The sequence below is a fragment of the Papio anubis genome, chromosome 9 (genome assembly GCF_008728515.1).
Source record: "Papio anubis isolate 15944 chromosome 9, Panubis1.0, whole genome shotgun sequence".
Taxonomy (NCBI): Eukaryota; Metazoa; Chordata; class Mammalia; order Primates; family Cercopithecidae; genus Papio; species Papio anubis.
Window position 1 is genome coordinate 104,809,403 of NC_044984.1, and position 14,735 is coordinate 104,824,137.

The 14,735-nt window shown below is 42.2% G+C and overlaps 1 protein-coding gene across 9 annotated transcripts in view; it reads left to right on the top strand.

Annotated features, from left to right (window-relative positions):
* Positions 1 to 14,735, top strand: part of RAD9B (RAD9 checkpoint clamp component B) — a 37,523-nt gene that overhangs the window by 14,720 nt on the left and 8,068 nt on the right. For 8 of the 9 annotated variants that reach the window (XM_031650752.1, XM_031650751.1, XM_009181714.4 and 5 more), the window contains 4 exons: positions 2,999 to 3,105; positions 3,194 to 3,258; positions 4,090 to 4,212; positions 6,860 to 7,094. In XM_031650752.1, coding sequence (XP_031506612.1) covers positions 2,999 to 3,105; positions 3,194 to 3,258; positions 4,090 to 4,212; positions 6,860 to 7,094 — 530 coding nt within the window. Of the gene's footprint in view, positions 1 to 2,998; positions 3,106 to 3,193; positions 3,259 to 4,089; positions 4,213 to 6,859; positions 7,095 to 7,221; positions 7,352 to 14,735 lie in introns of those variants that run through there. The other variant, XM_009181715.4, reaches the window with a different exon arrangement.

Consider the following 14,735-nt stretch of genomic DNA (forward strand, 5'->3'; position numbering starts at 1 on the left):
CATCTTTACAAAACATAAGAAAAATAGCTAGGCATGGTGGTGCACACCTGTAGTCTCAGCTACTTGGTAGGCTGCAGTGGAAGGATTGCTTGAGCCATGATTGTGCCACTGCACTCCAGCCCAGGCAACACAGCAAGATCCTGTCTCAAAAACAAAAACAAAAACAATTTGAAACACAGAGAAACTGGCTTGCCTGGTGTCACAAATTGCCTAGTGAAAGGGTCTGTTTTATGCACCATCATGCCATCTCTGAATAAAAATGGCCATTTAGTAACCAGGAGAAATTGTCCCTTGTGAGTAGCTTTCTTTTTTTTTTTTTTTTTTGAAACGGAGTCTCGCTCTGTCGCCCAGGCTGGAGTGCAGTGGCCGGATCTCAGCTCACTGCAAGCTCCGCCTCCCGGGTTCACGCCATTCTCCTGCCTCAGCCTCCCGAGTAGCTGGGACTACAGGCGCCCGCCACCTCACCCGGCTAGTTTTTTGTATTTTTTTAGTAGAGACGGGGTTTCACCGTGTCAGCCAGGATGGTCTCGATCTCCTGACCTCGTGATCCGCCCGTCTCGGCCTCCCAAAGTGCTGGGATTACAGGCTTTGAGCCACCGCGCCCGGCCTAGTTTTTTGTATTTTTAGTAGAGACGGGGTTTCACCATGTTAGCCAGGATGGTCTCGATCTCCTGACCTTGTGATCCACCCGCCTCGGCCTCCCAAAGTGCTGGGATTACAGGCTTGAGCCACCGCGCCCGGCCGTGAGTAGCTTTCTAATGAAGTTATAGTTACAGTTGACTGGCAATCTAGTTGTTTAATCTTATTATTAAACTTCTTCTGTGCTAGTATATTGGGAGTGACATGAGCCTTCTTGTTGGAGATGAATGTATATTTAAGACATTGTTTGATTTCTTTGAAAATATATCATTTGGCCGGGGTCGCGGTGGATCACGCCTGTAATCCCCGGCACCCGGGGAGGCTGAGGCAGGTGGATGCAAGGTCAGGAGTCGAGACCATCCTGACCAACATGGTGAAACTCCCGTCTCTACTGAAATACAAAAATTGGCGGGGGCATGGTGGGTGTGCACCTATAGTCCCAGCACTTGGGATCACTGAGGCAGTCACTTGAACCCAGGAGGTGAGTTGCAGTGAGCGAGATCACCACTGCACTCCAGCCTGGTGACAGAGCAAGACTCTGTCTAAAAATAATAATAATAATAATAGGCCCGGTGGCGGTGGCTCAAGCCTGTAATCCCAGCACTTTGGAGGCCGAGGGAGGCGGGCGGGATCACGAGAGGTCCAGGAGATCCCGAGACCATCCTGGCTAACATGGGTGAAACCCGATCTCTACTAAAAAATACAAAAATAGCGGTATTGGTGACATGTAGTCCCAACTACTTTCGGAAGGCTGAGGCAGGAGAATGGCGTGAACCAGGAGGCCGGAGCTTGCAGTGACTGAGATCGGCCACTGCACTCCAATACCAGTGACAGGCCGAGACTCGTCTCAAAAATAATAATAATAAATATATATATGTCCTCAATCTTTGTTCTTATTACTTCAACAGTTGATATTCATTGAAGAAAATTAAAATACAAAAAAAAAGTTTTTAAGTCACCTGATATCCTGCTATACAGAGATAAAAGCACTTTTAATAGTTGGGTGTATTTCCTTCTATACTCTAGATCTCACAACAGTAGATTGAGTGAAGATAATTAAATACTATGAAACTATTAAAAGTAACATTGGCCAGGTGCAATGGCTTACCCCTGTAATCCTAGTGCTTTGGGAAGCTGAGGCAGGATTGCCTGAGGCCAGGAGTTCAGACCAGCCTGGGCAACATAGCAAGATCCCATCTCTACAAAAATTAAAAATTAGCCAGGTATGGTGGCATGTACCTGCAGTCCATGCTGTAGCAGCTGAGGCAAGAGGATCACTTGAGCTCAAGATTTCAAGGTTGCAAGTGAGCTATGATCATGCTACTGTATTCCAGCCTGGGCAACACAGTGAGACCCTGTCTCAAAAAAAATTAATGGGCCAGGCACAGTGGCTTATGCCTGTAATCCCAGAACTTTGGGAAGCCAAAGAAGGCCGATCACCTGAGGTCAGGGGTTTGAGTCCAGCCTGGCCAACATGGTGAAACTCTTTCTCTACTAAAAATACAAAATTAGCTGGACATGGTGGTGTGTGTCTGTAGTCCCAGTTACTCAGGGGACTGAGGCAGGATAATTGCTTGAACCTGAGAGGCAGAGCTTGCAGTGAGTCGAGATCACACCACTGGACTCCAGCTTGGGCAACAGAGTGAGACTCCATCTCAAAAAAAAAAAAAATAATAATAATAATAAAATTAATGTTTATGTGTATGTATAAATACATCCCTCTCTCTCTGAAAGTATATATCAGAGAGGTTTAATGAAGCAGTTTTATAGTGGAAAGCACAAAACATTGACACACACACACACAAATAATTATAAAAATGTGCTTATTGACATGGAAAAATAGGATATATTATTGGGTAGATTATAAAATGGTATGTAGGGTAAGATCATACTTTCATTTAAAAATGTGCATGTAAGTGGCACATGTCTGTAGTCCTGGCTATTCAGAAGGCTGAGGCAGAGGATCACTAGAGCCCAGGATGTCAAGGCTGCAGTGAGCTGTGATCATGCCACTGCACTACAGTCTGGGCAATACAGCAAGACCCTGTCTCAAAAAGAAGAAAACAAAAAATTAACTAACTTAGATAAGAAATCTGATATTTAAACATAAACAGTTTGATTTATGTGAAATGGATTTATAGACCCTAAATCATTGGGGAGTTTAAGAGAAATGTAAAATATTAAATTTCTGTTTTAACAAAGGCATTTAAAAATAGCATACAGATATCAGGTTGGGGAGTTAGGGTAGGTAGGGTAGGAGGAAATGGGATGGGATTTGGGAGACCAAAAAATTTCTTTTTTCCTCTGAATTCATCTCTGGAACTAATTTTATTCTTTATTTTCCCATAATGTTAAACAGATTTGAGCAATGCTGTGTATAGTGAGATGTTTGTTGGCTCAGATGAGTTTGACTTCTTTCAAATTGGAATGGACACTGAGATAACATTTTGTTTCAAAGAATTGAAGGTAAAGATTTGTATCAAATTAAAATTCAAATTTTCACTGTAAGTTTTTAATAAGGATTTCAAGTTTTTTTCTGCTTTTCTTTTTTCAGGGAATACTGACATTTTCAGAAGCTACACATGCTCCTATATCCATTTATTTTGACTTTCCTGGGAAGTAGGTCCTTGAGAATTTTTCTGAGTTTGTTTCATATCAATAACAAAACCTTTTGGATCACTTTGAAATTAATTAACACCTCAGGAATACCTAAACTTTACTATTAATACTTATCAAACTAAAATTTTGAAAGATGCTGAAACATGGCATTTTTAATTTTCTTTTTTCTTTTCTCAGACGGGAGTTTCGCTCTGTTGCCCAGGCTGGAGTACAGTGGCATGATCTTGGCTCACTGCAGTCTCCACCTCCCGGGTTCAAGCAATTCTCCTGCCTCAGCCTCCCAAGTAGCTGGGATTACAGGCATCTACCACGCCTGGCTCATTTTTGTATTTTTGGTAGAGACGGGCTTTCACCATGTTGGCCAGGCTGGCCTCGAACTCCTGACTTCAAGAGATCCACCGGCCTCGGCCTCCCAAAGTGCTGGGATTACAGGCGTGAGCCACCGCACCCGGCCTTACTGTTTCTTTTTTTTTTTTTTGAGACTGAGTTTCACTTTTGTTGCTCAGGCTGGAGTGCAATGGTGCAATCTTGGCTCACTGCAACCTCCGCCTCCCAGGTTCAAGTGATTCTCCTGCCTCAGCCTCCCGAGTAGCTGGAATTACAGGCATGTGTCATCATGCCCGGCTAATTTTTTTTTTTTTTTTTGTATTTTTAGTAAAGACGGGGTTTCTCCGTGTTGGTCAGGCTGGTCTCAAACTCGCGACCTCAGGTGACCTGCCTGCCTCGGCCTCCCCTGTTTCTTTTTAGTCCAGAATTAAGTATCATTTCTAATGTGTTTCTAATGTCCATCAGAAAATGAGTATCACTGTTGCTCTGACTTGGCTTTTTTAGACCTCTGGCTTTAAGTATTGATGATATGTTAGTGGAAGCTAACTTTATTTTGGCCACATTAGCTGATGAGTCAAGTAGAGCATCTTCACCACAGTCACTGTGTCTTTCACAGAAACGAAAAAGGTAAGACCGTGTTTTAACTTCTTTATTAATTGGGATAAGCCATCATAATCGTATTCTGAAGTAATTCACTGGCATTCGCTCAGGAAACAATTGAGGAGTGAAATATTAGATAACAAATTTTGGCTGAATACAGAAGAGCTGTAGTGAAGCTTACCTGTAGCATAGAAACATCACCAATCTTGTGTCAGATATTTGCTTTTTCTCTTCTGATCAGAATTGAACAGGACTGTCTGGTTTATCTGTGTTGTGTCCCAGAACACAATTCCAATTTTTAGGTTTTTATTTGTTGTTGTTGTTGTTGTTGTTGTTGTTATTTATTTATTTATTTTTTTTTTTTTTTTGAGACGGAGTCTCGCTGTGTCACCCAGGGTGGAGTGCGGTGGCCGGATCTCAGCTCACTGCAAGCTCCGCCTCCCGGGTTTTTACGCCATTCTCCTGCCTCAGCCTCCCGAGTAGCCGGGACTACAGGCGCCCGCCACCTCGCCCGGCTAGTTTTTTTGTATTTTTTAGTAGAGACGGGGTTTCACCGTGTTAGCCAGGATGGTCTCGATCTCCTGACCTCGTGATCCGCCCGTCTCGGCCTCCCAAAGTGCTGGGATTACAGGCTTGAGCCACTGCGCCTGGCCCAGTTATTATTGTTTTAGACAAGGTCTCACTCCCATTGCCCAGGCTTGAGTGCTGTGGCGCAAACTCGAGTCACTGCAGCCTCCATTTCCCTGGCTCAAGTGATTCTCCCACCTCAGCCTCCCAAGTAGCTGGTACCATAGGCATGTGCCACCACACCCAGCTAATTTTTTGTAGTTTTTTTTTTTGGTAGAGACAGGTTTCACCATGTTGCCCAGGCTGGTCTCAAACTTCTGGGCTCAAACCATCCACCTGCTTCAGCCTCCCAAAGTGCTGGGTTTACAGGTGTGAGTCACCACATTGGGCCTTTAGTTGTTTTTTTTTTTTTAATAGTAACATAGTGTTTTCATAGGAAAGTCTATATTCACTTCCTAGAACTTTTGCTCAGATATAGGGATAGCCATTGCTTGCTTGCCTGCTTGCTTGCTTGCTTTCTTTCTTTCTTTCTTTCTCTTTCTTTCTTTCTTTCTTTCATCTTTCTGTCTTTCTGTCTTTCTGTCTCTTTCTTTCTTTCTGTCTTTCTTTCTCTCTCTCTTTCTTTTCTTTTCTTTTCTTTTCTTTCTGTCTTTCTGTCTTTCTTTCGAGACAGAGTCTCACTCTGTTGCCCAGGCTGGAGTGCAGTGGCATGATCTCAGCTCACTGAAACCTCCACCCACTGGGTTCGAGCAATTCTCCTGTCTCAGCCTCCCTAGTAGCTGGGTTGACAGGTGTGCACTACCATGCCTGGCTAATTTTTGTATTTTTAGTAGAGACGGGGTTTCACTATGTTGGTCAGGGTGGTCTCGAGCTCCTGACCTCGTGATCCACCACCTCAGCCTCCCAAAGCACTGGGATTACAGGTGTGAGCCACTGCACCTGACTTTTTTTTCTTTCTTAATTTCTTTTGGGGGAAGAAGGATGCTTTATTGTAAAAGTTATTTCGGGAAATTTGGGAAATAGAGAAAAGTACAAAGAAGAAAATAAAACTTACTCATAATTGTATCACCCAGAGATAGCCACTGTTAACATTCTGGCTCACTGCATTTTCTTTCAGACTTAATTTTGTGTATACTTGTATTTTCAAATTTTTAAAAAAATTTTTTGAGACAGGGTCTCACTCTGTCACCCAGGCTGGAGTGCAGTAGCATAATCATGGCTCACCTTAGTCTCAACCTCCCAGGCTCAAGCATTCCACCTTAGCCTCCTAAGTAACCAGGACTACAGGCACCTGCCACCATACCCAGCTAATTTTTGTGTTTTTTGTAGAGACTGGGTTTTACCATGTTGCCCAGACTGGTCTCTTAACTCCTGGGCTCAAGCAGTCTTCCTCCTCGGCCTCCCAAAGTGCTAGGATTACAGATGTGAGTGAGCCACTTCCCCCAGTCTATCCTTGTATTTTAAAACAAGATTAGGATCATAGAGCATATGCAGTTTTGGTATTGCGGGTATGTTTCAATATCACTGATAATGACTTGAAAATATGATTTTTCTTTTTTTTTTTTTTTGAGTCAGAGTCTTACTTTGTCACCCAGGCTGGAGTGCAGTTGCAGCATCTCAGCTCATTGCAACCTCCGCCTCGCCCGGCTAATTTTTTTGCATTTTTAGTAGAGACGAGGTTTCACCATCTTGGCTTTGCTGGTCTTGGACTCCTGGCCTCATGATCCACCCACCTTGGCTTCCCAAAGTGTTGGGATTACAGACGTGAGCCTCTGTGCCCGGCCGAAAACATGATTCTCAATGACTGTACACAATTTTATCATATAGATGTATAGTAATTTGCTTGACTTTTACTCTAACTTGTTCCTGTTACCATATCACAAGATATTCTATGCACAGTGAGTTGCTTTACTGAAAGATTCATCTGTCAAGAGAACTTACAAATCATCATATATATAAATTTTAACCAGCAACAATTTAGTTCCATGCATTTCAACATATTCCCTAATCCAGTGCTGTCATTGTCATCCCACATTGTCCATTAGTTATATAAAAAATATATTTCACAATAAACAGTTCATTCATTTAATGCCTATTAATACCTCAGGTCAGATCTGATTAAGAAAAAGGCTGGCAAAAATATAACCGGCCAGGCCCTGGAATGTATTTCAAGAAAAGCAGCACCAAGAAGGCTTTATCCTAAGGAGACTCTCACAAACATCTCTGCATTGGAAAACTGTGGAAGCCCTGCAATGAAAAGAGCGAATGGAGATGTCAGTGAAGTATCAGAAAACAGTGTCAGCAACACAGAGGAAGTGCCAGGGTCTCTGTGTCTCAGAAAGGTAAAATAAAAGCATTGAGATTCAACCACATCTCAGTCAAGAATTCTCATCTGTCTCCCTTTGCAGTCTTCTTCCCCAATCCCCACCCAGCCATGTTCTGAAAATTTATTTTCTTATGTTTTGATAGGGGAAAAGTGAAGCTAGTCTGAATTATAGACTGAAGAAGTCTGATAGAGAAAAGTCTGATTTACGGAATATCAATAGAAAATAGTTAAATTGTTCAGTCAGTAATTTCTAATAAAGCATATTCAAGTAGAGATTTGGGTCACTTGTTTCCAATAATAAATTATGATTATTTATGGTATATTCTATCTTGAATAACAATAATATGTTGAGGTCATGTAATTTGTTTCCTAAAATGTTTCCTTCTAATTTTACTTTTCAAATTTGTTTGGTAAAGCTTGTATTCATAATAGTACAAATGTAAATTTCATCCCAACAAATATCACAAATTCCTTCCTAATGGAGCCCCAGTTAATAACATCTTATTCTATAAGATAGATGATAAGCTTCACAGAATGCTGTAGTGTTAAACCTTATGAAATCTACTGAAGGTAAGCAATGTATAAGAAACTGAAGTATCTCAAATATTGATAATCCTAATTTTACTTGTTTAATGTTTTGTTCAAGATTGTTTTGCTGTTGTTATTGGTGGTTTGGAAATAAGAGTTTCTTAGTTAGAATTAGAAATTTGAAAGCAGAAATAATATTTTTGGAAGTTATCATCACCATCTTGGCTGGGTACAGTGGCTCACGCCTGTAACCCCAGCCCTTTGGAAGGCCAAAGAGGGAAGATCTCTTGAGGCCACGAGTTCAAGAACAGCCTGAGCGACAGAGTGAGACCCCATCTCTACAGAAATTTAAATAGTAGCCAGATGTGGTGGCTGTAGACCTAGCTGCTGAGGAGGCTGAAGTGGGAGGATCTCTTGAGCCCAGTAGTTCAAGGCTTTAGTGAGCTATGATCGTACAATTGCACTCCAGCCCTGGCAACAGAGTGAGACCCTGTCTCTTAAAAAAATAAAAAATTCACCATATTACGCTGTATATGACTTTTACGGCAGAATTTGATTAGTAAACTGGACTTACTCAGTTTGATACCATAGGTGTTTTACTGAGTACTTGTTATATGCCCAAAACTTAGGGCAATTTTCTCTTCCTGTATGTTACTAAGTTGGCCATAAAGTGAAAACTAAAATCTGTGTTCTCATTGTACAAAATCACTGTCCCCTCGTATTTTTCTAGTCACACATATTGTGCTTACTTTTTCACAGGCAACAACAGAAATCATTTTCCTGCTGCTTCAGGTCCCTGAAATTCACTAAGATTGCCAGTTTCTTTGCTAGAGAAAATGACATTTAGAACTTTAAGCTCCATGAGCACCATTACAGCACTCTTTACTCCAAATTTCCTATTGTGTCACCAAATTCTTGAAAGAAGGCTCTATTTTTAAAGGGAATTATTTGCCTTAATGTGGCAAACTCCTGCAAAGCTGAAATTACATTATGGGTAAATGATGTAGACCCTTGTCATGTTCTGCCTGAACTTCCATGGGCTTCCTGCCGTCCTCTGTGCCTCTGTTCTCCTTCACCCTGCTTCTCTTCGACAGTGTACTCATAGATTTTTGTCCAAACCTGAGGTCTACATTGAGTCCCAGGGATTCAGAGCCCTGGCTGTAGAGTTCCCATTCCAAGGTTCAAACCTCTCTCTTACCACGTATTAACTGTAACTTGGACAAGTTATTTATTTTGCCCTCAGTTTCCTTAGTAAAATGGGGATAATAATAATGTCCACTAAATGGAATTGTAAAAATTGAGCTAAAGGTGTAACAGGCACATGGTCAGTGCTTGATAAAATTTAGTTATTGGCTGGGCACAGTGTCTCACACCTGTAATACCAGCACTTTGGGAGGCAGAGACGGGCGGATCACGAGGGCAGGAGTTCAAGACCAGCCTGGCCAAGATGGTAAAACCCCATCTCTACTAAAAATACAAAAATAAGCTGGGCATGGTGGCGGTCGCCTGTAATCCCAGCTACTTGGGAGGCTGAGGCAGGAGAATCACTTGAACCCGGGAGGTGGAGGTTGCAGTGAGCTGAGATTGCGCCATTGCACTCTAGCCTGGGCGACAAAGCAAGACTTTGTGTAAAAAAAAAAAAAAAAAAAAAAAAAAAAATTATTGTTACTTATCACTCTCTTGCTTTTAAAACTCATAGGTTGGCCAGGCGTGGTGGCTGATGTCTGTAATCCCAGCATTTTGGGAGGCCAAGGTAGGCAGATCATAAGGTCAAGAGATCAAGACCATCCTGGCCAACATGGTGAAACCCTGTCTCTACTGAGAATACAAAAATTAGCCGGATATGGTTGGCCAGGCTGGTCTCAAACTTCTGACCTCAAATGATCTGCCTGCCTCGGCCTTCCAGAGTGCTGGGATTACAGGCATGAGTCACTGTGCCTGGCCTCAACATTTAATATTCAGTATAACAGTACAGTGATCATTTCATTGAACAAAAATCAGAAAATACAAGTAAGAGATAATCACTTCAAATATTTTGATTATTACTCTTCCTTTAAGACACTCTTCTTCTTTTTTTTTTTTTTAAGACGGAGTTTCGCTCTTTTGCCCAGGCTGGATTGCAATGATGCAATCTCGGGTTCACTGCAACCTCCACCTCCCAGGTTCAAGCAATTCTCCTGCCTCAGCCTCCTGAGTAGCTGGGAATACAGGTACTTGCCACCACACCCGGCTAATTTTTTTGTATTTTTTTAGTAGAGACGGGGTTTCACCGTGTTAACTTGGTCTCCCTACCTTGGGTGATCCGCCCGCCTTGACCTCCCAAAGTGCTGGGATTACAGGCATGAGCCACTGTGTCCGGCCAATTTTTGTTTCTTTAGTAGAGACAGGGTTTCACCATGTTGGCCAGGCTGGTCTCAAACTCCTGACCTCAAGTGATCCGCCTTCCTTGGCTTCCCAAAGTGCTGGGCTTACAGGTGTGAGCCACCATGCCCAGCCTGCTTTGTCCTTCTTTACCTTGACATTTTAGTAGAATGTCCTAACTTTGGTTTTTTTCTGTGTTTCCTCATGATTAAATTTTAACTATGTATTTTTGGTAAGAATTCAACAGAGTAATAATGTTGAGTTCTCTTTGTACATCATATCTGGAGGAACAGGTTGTTTTTTCTCCGTATTGGTGGTGGTAATTTCTATCATATGGTCAAGGTGGTGTCTGCCAGCTCTCTACTATAAAGTTACTGTTTTTCTGTTAGTAACTAGTAAGTATTTTGTGGAGAGATACTTTGATACTATGTAAATATCCTGGTTTTCATCATACTTTTTTTTTTTTTGAGAGGAGTCTCACTCTGTTTCCCAGGCTGGAGTGCAGTGGCATGATCTCGGCTCACTGCAACCTCTGCCACCCAGGTTCAAGTGATTCTCCTGCCTCAGCCTCTTGAGTAGCTGGAATTACAGGCACCTGCCACCATGCCTGGCTAACTTTTGTAGTTTTCAGTAGAGATGGGGTTTTACCATCTTGGCCAGGCTGGTCTTGAACTCCTGGCCTTGTGATCCACCCGCCTTGGCCTCCCAAAGTGCTGGGATTACAGGTGTCAGCCACTGCACCCGGCCTGTTTTTTTTTTTTTTTTTTTGAGATGGAGTCTGGCTCTGTCGCCCAGGCTGGAGTGCAGTGGCCGGATCTCAGCTCACTGCAAGCTCTGCCTCCCGGGTTCACGCCATTCTCCTGCCTCAGCCTCCCGAGTAGCTGGGACTACAGGTGCCCGCCACCTCGCCCGGCTAGTTTTTTGTCTTTTTTTTAGTAGAGACGGGGTTTCACCGTGTTAGCCAGGATGGTCTCGATCTCCTGACCTCGTGATCCGCCCGTCTCGGCCTCCCAAAGTGCTGGGATTACAGGCTTGAGCCACCGCGCCCGGCCACCTGGCCTGTTTTTTGTTTTTTAAGTATCTATTGATGCTTGTTTGTCAGAAAGTTATTACTGTGATGTTTACAAAACAGTGATTTTTCTATTTTTTTGTGTATTTATTAGATGGAAACCCACTTTAAGAAAGAACTTTGTGGGCCAGGCGCAGTGGCTGATGCCTATAATCTTAGCACTTTAAGAGGCCAAGGTGGGCAGATTACCTGAGGTCAGGAGTTTGAGACCAACCTGACCAACATGGAGAAGCCCTGTCTCTACTAAAAATACAAAATTAGCTGGGCGTGGTGGCACATGCCTGTAATCCCAGCTACTAGGGAGGCTGAGGCAGGAGCATCACTTGAACCTGGGGGCGGAGGTTGCGGTGAGCCGAGATTGGTCCATTGCACTCCAGCCTGGGCAACAAGAGTGAAACTCTGTCTCAGAAAAAAAAAAAAAAAAGAACTTTGTCTTCTCCCCTGTGTGTTACTCAGTGATTTATATCACTGTGTACTCTTGGACCTTCATTTTATTCTATGGGTTGTAATCTACTCATTTTGTTGCTCAAAGTGCACCATATTTGGCCACTGAGAGCCTCTTCAAGTTGGGCCTGTGTCCCTTTGACATGTCTCCAACATTTATGAGCACTTCCTTACTCTTTTGGAACCTTCAGGTATTCCTGGCTTATTATGTCCTTCCCCTGCCCCAGCTCTGGAATCAGCTGTTTCTCCCAGGAACCCTGGTTCCTTTTGTTGGAGGTGGTATATAGAGACCAATTTCTGGGTGCTAAGTGTGCTCTTTTGTATGAGGGTTTCATTGCTTCTGGGCCCTCTCAGGTGGCAGAGCTAGGAATTGTATGTATGCATTAACATGTATACATATATTGAGCTGTTATTATGTCTATTTATATACATTCATTAAAACCTATGAATTCATATTGATTCCTCCGATTCCATTCCAGCACCATAGGGTTCATGCTATTCTCCCCCTTATTTGAAACTCTTTGACAATGAGAAACTTACCTCTTATCCACTAGATATTAACTTAGTGTAAATCCCAGAATGCATAATTTCAGAAGTTCTAACTCATACTCCTGTGAAAAATCTACAACTAAAAGTACAGTTTTTGTGAACATTCTTGTCTTTAGTCTTAAAGTATTCAAAATATGTTTTTCAAAGTTACTTAGCTTAGTTCTTTTCTTCCCCCACTCAGATTTCAGTATGGTGATGTTAATCATTTGTAATATAGTTAGCTTCATTTGTTTGTTTGTCTTCCATTTTGGTTCTCCCCAAATCCTTGTTGATTGTATTTATTTGCTGCTTTGAGTGCTGAACCATTAACATGGTCCTAAAAGTCAGAACTATACAAAGCAGTGTTACTTCCTCTCTCTCTTCTACTCTGTGCTACAGCCCCTTGTAGAGAATAAATCTCATTAGTTTTTCTTTTTTTTTTTTTTTTAAGATGGAGTCTTGCTGTTTTGCCCAGGCTGGAGTGCAGTGGTGTGATCTGGGCTCACTGCAACATCTGCCTCCCAGGTTCAAACAATTCTCATGTGGCCGGGCGCGGTGGCTCAAGCCTGTAATCCCAGCACTTTGGGAGGCCGAGACGGGCGGATCACGAGGTCAGGAGATCGAGACCATCCTGGCTAACATGGTGAAACCCCGTCTCTATTAAGAAATACAAAAAACTAGCCGGGCGAGGTGGCGGGCATCTGTAGTCCCAGCTACTCGGGAGGCTGAGGCCGGAGAATGGCGTGAACCCGGGAGGCGGAGCTTGCAGTGAGCTGAGATCCGGCCACTGCACTCCAGCCTGGGCGACAGAGCGAGACTCCGTCTCAAAAAAAAAAAAAAACAAAAAAAACAAAAAAAACAATTCTCATGCCTCAGCCTCCCGAGTAGCTAGGATTACAGTTGTGCACCACCACGCCCAGCTAATTTTTGTAGACACGTGGTTTCATCATTTTGGCCAGGCTGATCTCAAACTCTTGACCTCAGGTGATCCATCTGCCTCAGCCTCCCAAAGTGCTAGCTAGGATTATAGGCGTGAGCCACCATGCCCGCCCTAGTTTCTCATTTATCATTTCTATGTTTCTTTTACACAAATGTATGTACACAGATACATACACATTCTTCTTTTTTTTTACACTATAAATTCAGTTTTCCACTTTGCTTTTTGTACCTGAGAGCGTATACTAGAAATCACTCCATCCTGGGTTTTTTTTTTCCCCTAACAGCTGCATTGTGTTTCACATGTGAATATACCATAGTTAATTCAACCATTCTCCCATATCTGGGCATTTAGATTCCTTCACCAGTATTTTATTTACATTTACAAACAAAGCCGCAATGAATAACCTTTTACACATATATTTTTATATCGTCAGAAGTGTCTTTTCAAGGTAAATTCCTAAAAGTGGGACCACTGGTTCACAAGGTGAGTGCAGATGTAGTTCTGTGAGGTTCTGCCAGATTCCAGTTATGCCAGTTTGCCTTGCCTGCAGTAGTGGAGTGCCCATTTCCCCACAGCCTGGCAAGCAGCATGTGTTGTCCAACTTTTTTTTTTTTTTTTGCCAAGCTGATAGTTGAGAAATGGTTATCTCAGTATGGTTTTAATTTGCATTTCTCTAATTGTGAGTAAGGTTGAACATCCTTTCATGTGTTTAAAGACCATTTTATAATTTTGTGAATTGTTTATTCATGTCTCTTCCCATTTTTCTGTTGAGTTTTTATAAGCATTCTTTATATAGATAGGAATACTAGTCCTGTATCTGTGATAAATGGTGCATTTATTTTTTCCCTCTTTATCAGTTGTAAGGTTTTTTTTGCCATGCAAAAATTTTTCATTTTTTTTCTTCAAATTTTTCATTTTATGTAGTCCAATTTATACTGTTTAAAGATTGTCAATGGAGTTTTGAGTCAGTAATTAGAAAGCAAGCTTTTCCCTACATGGAGTTAAAAGAGGAATTTACCCATGTTTTCTTCTAGAACTTATGAGATTTCATTTTTTCATATTTACATCCTGAGCCATTTGGAGTTTCTCTTCTTATGCATGGCATAAAATACAGATCTAATTCTATCTTTTTCAAAATGACTTCCCAGCTATCCCAGAACCACTTATTATGAAGTCTGCCTTTGCCCTAGTGATTTGAAGGTCCTGTTTATCATATATTAAATTTCTTTTTCTATTTTGAGTCACTTGTGGACTTTATTTTCTGTTCTTCTGATCCATTTGTCTCTTCATGTGTCTGGACCACACTTTACATAGGCTTCAGAGTATGTTTTAGTGTCTGGTATGGTTCGTCTTTGTGACAGTGTTCTCTTGGCTGTTCTTGAAGGTTTGTTTGTTTGTTTGTTTGTTTATTTAGAGACAGAGTCTCACTCTGTTGCCTAGGCTGGAGTGCAGTAGTGCAATCTTGGCTTACTGCAACCTCCGCCTCCCGGGTTCAAGTGATTCTCCTGCCTCAGACTCCTGGGTAGCAGGGATTACAGGCGCGTGCCACCACACCCAGTTAATTTTTGTATTTTCAGTAGAGACACAGTTTCACCATGTTGGCCAGGCTGGTCTTGAACTCCTGGCCTCAGGTGATCTGCCTGCCTCGGCCTCCCAAAGTTCTGGGGTTACAGGCGTGAGCCACCGCACGCAGCCAGGTTTATTTTAAATTTGAACTTTAATATCAACTTATCTTTTCTATAAAAAATTTATTCAAATTTTCAGGCCGGGTACTGTGGCTCACGCCT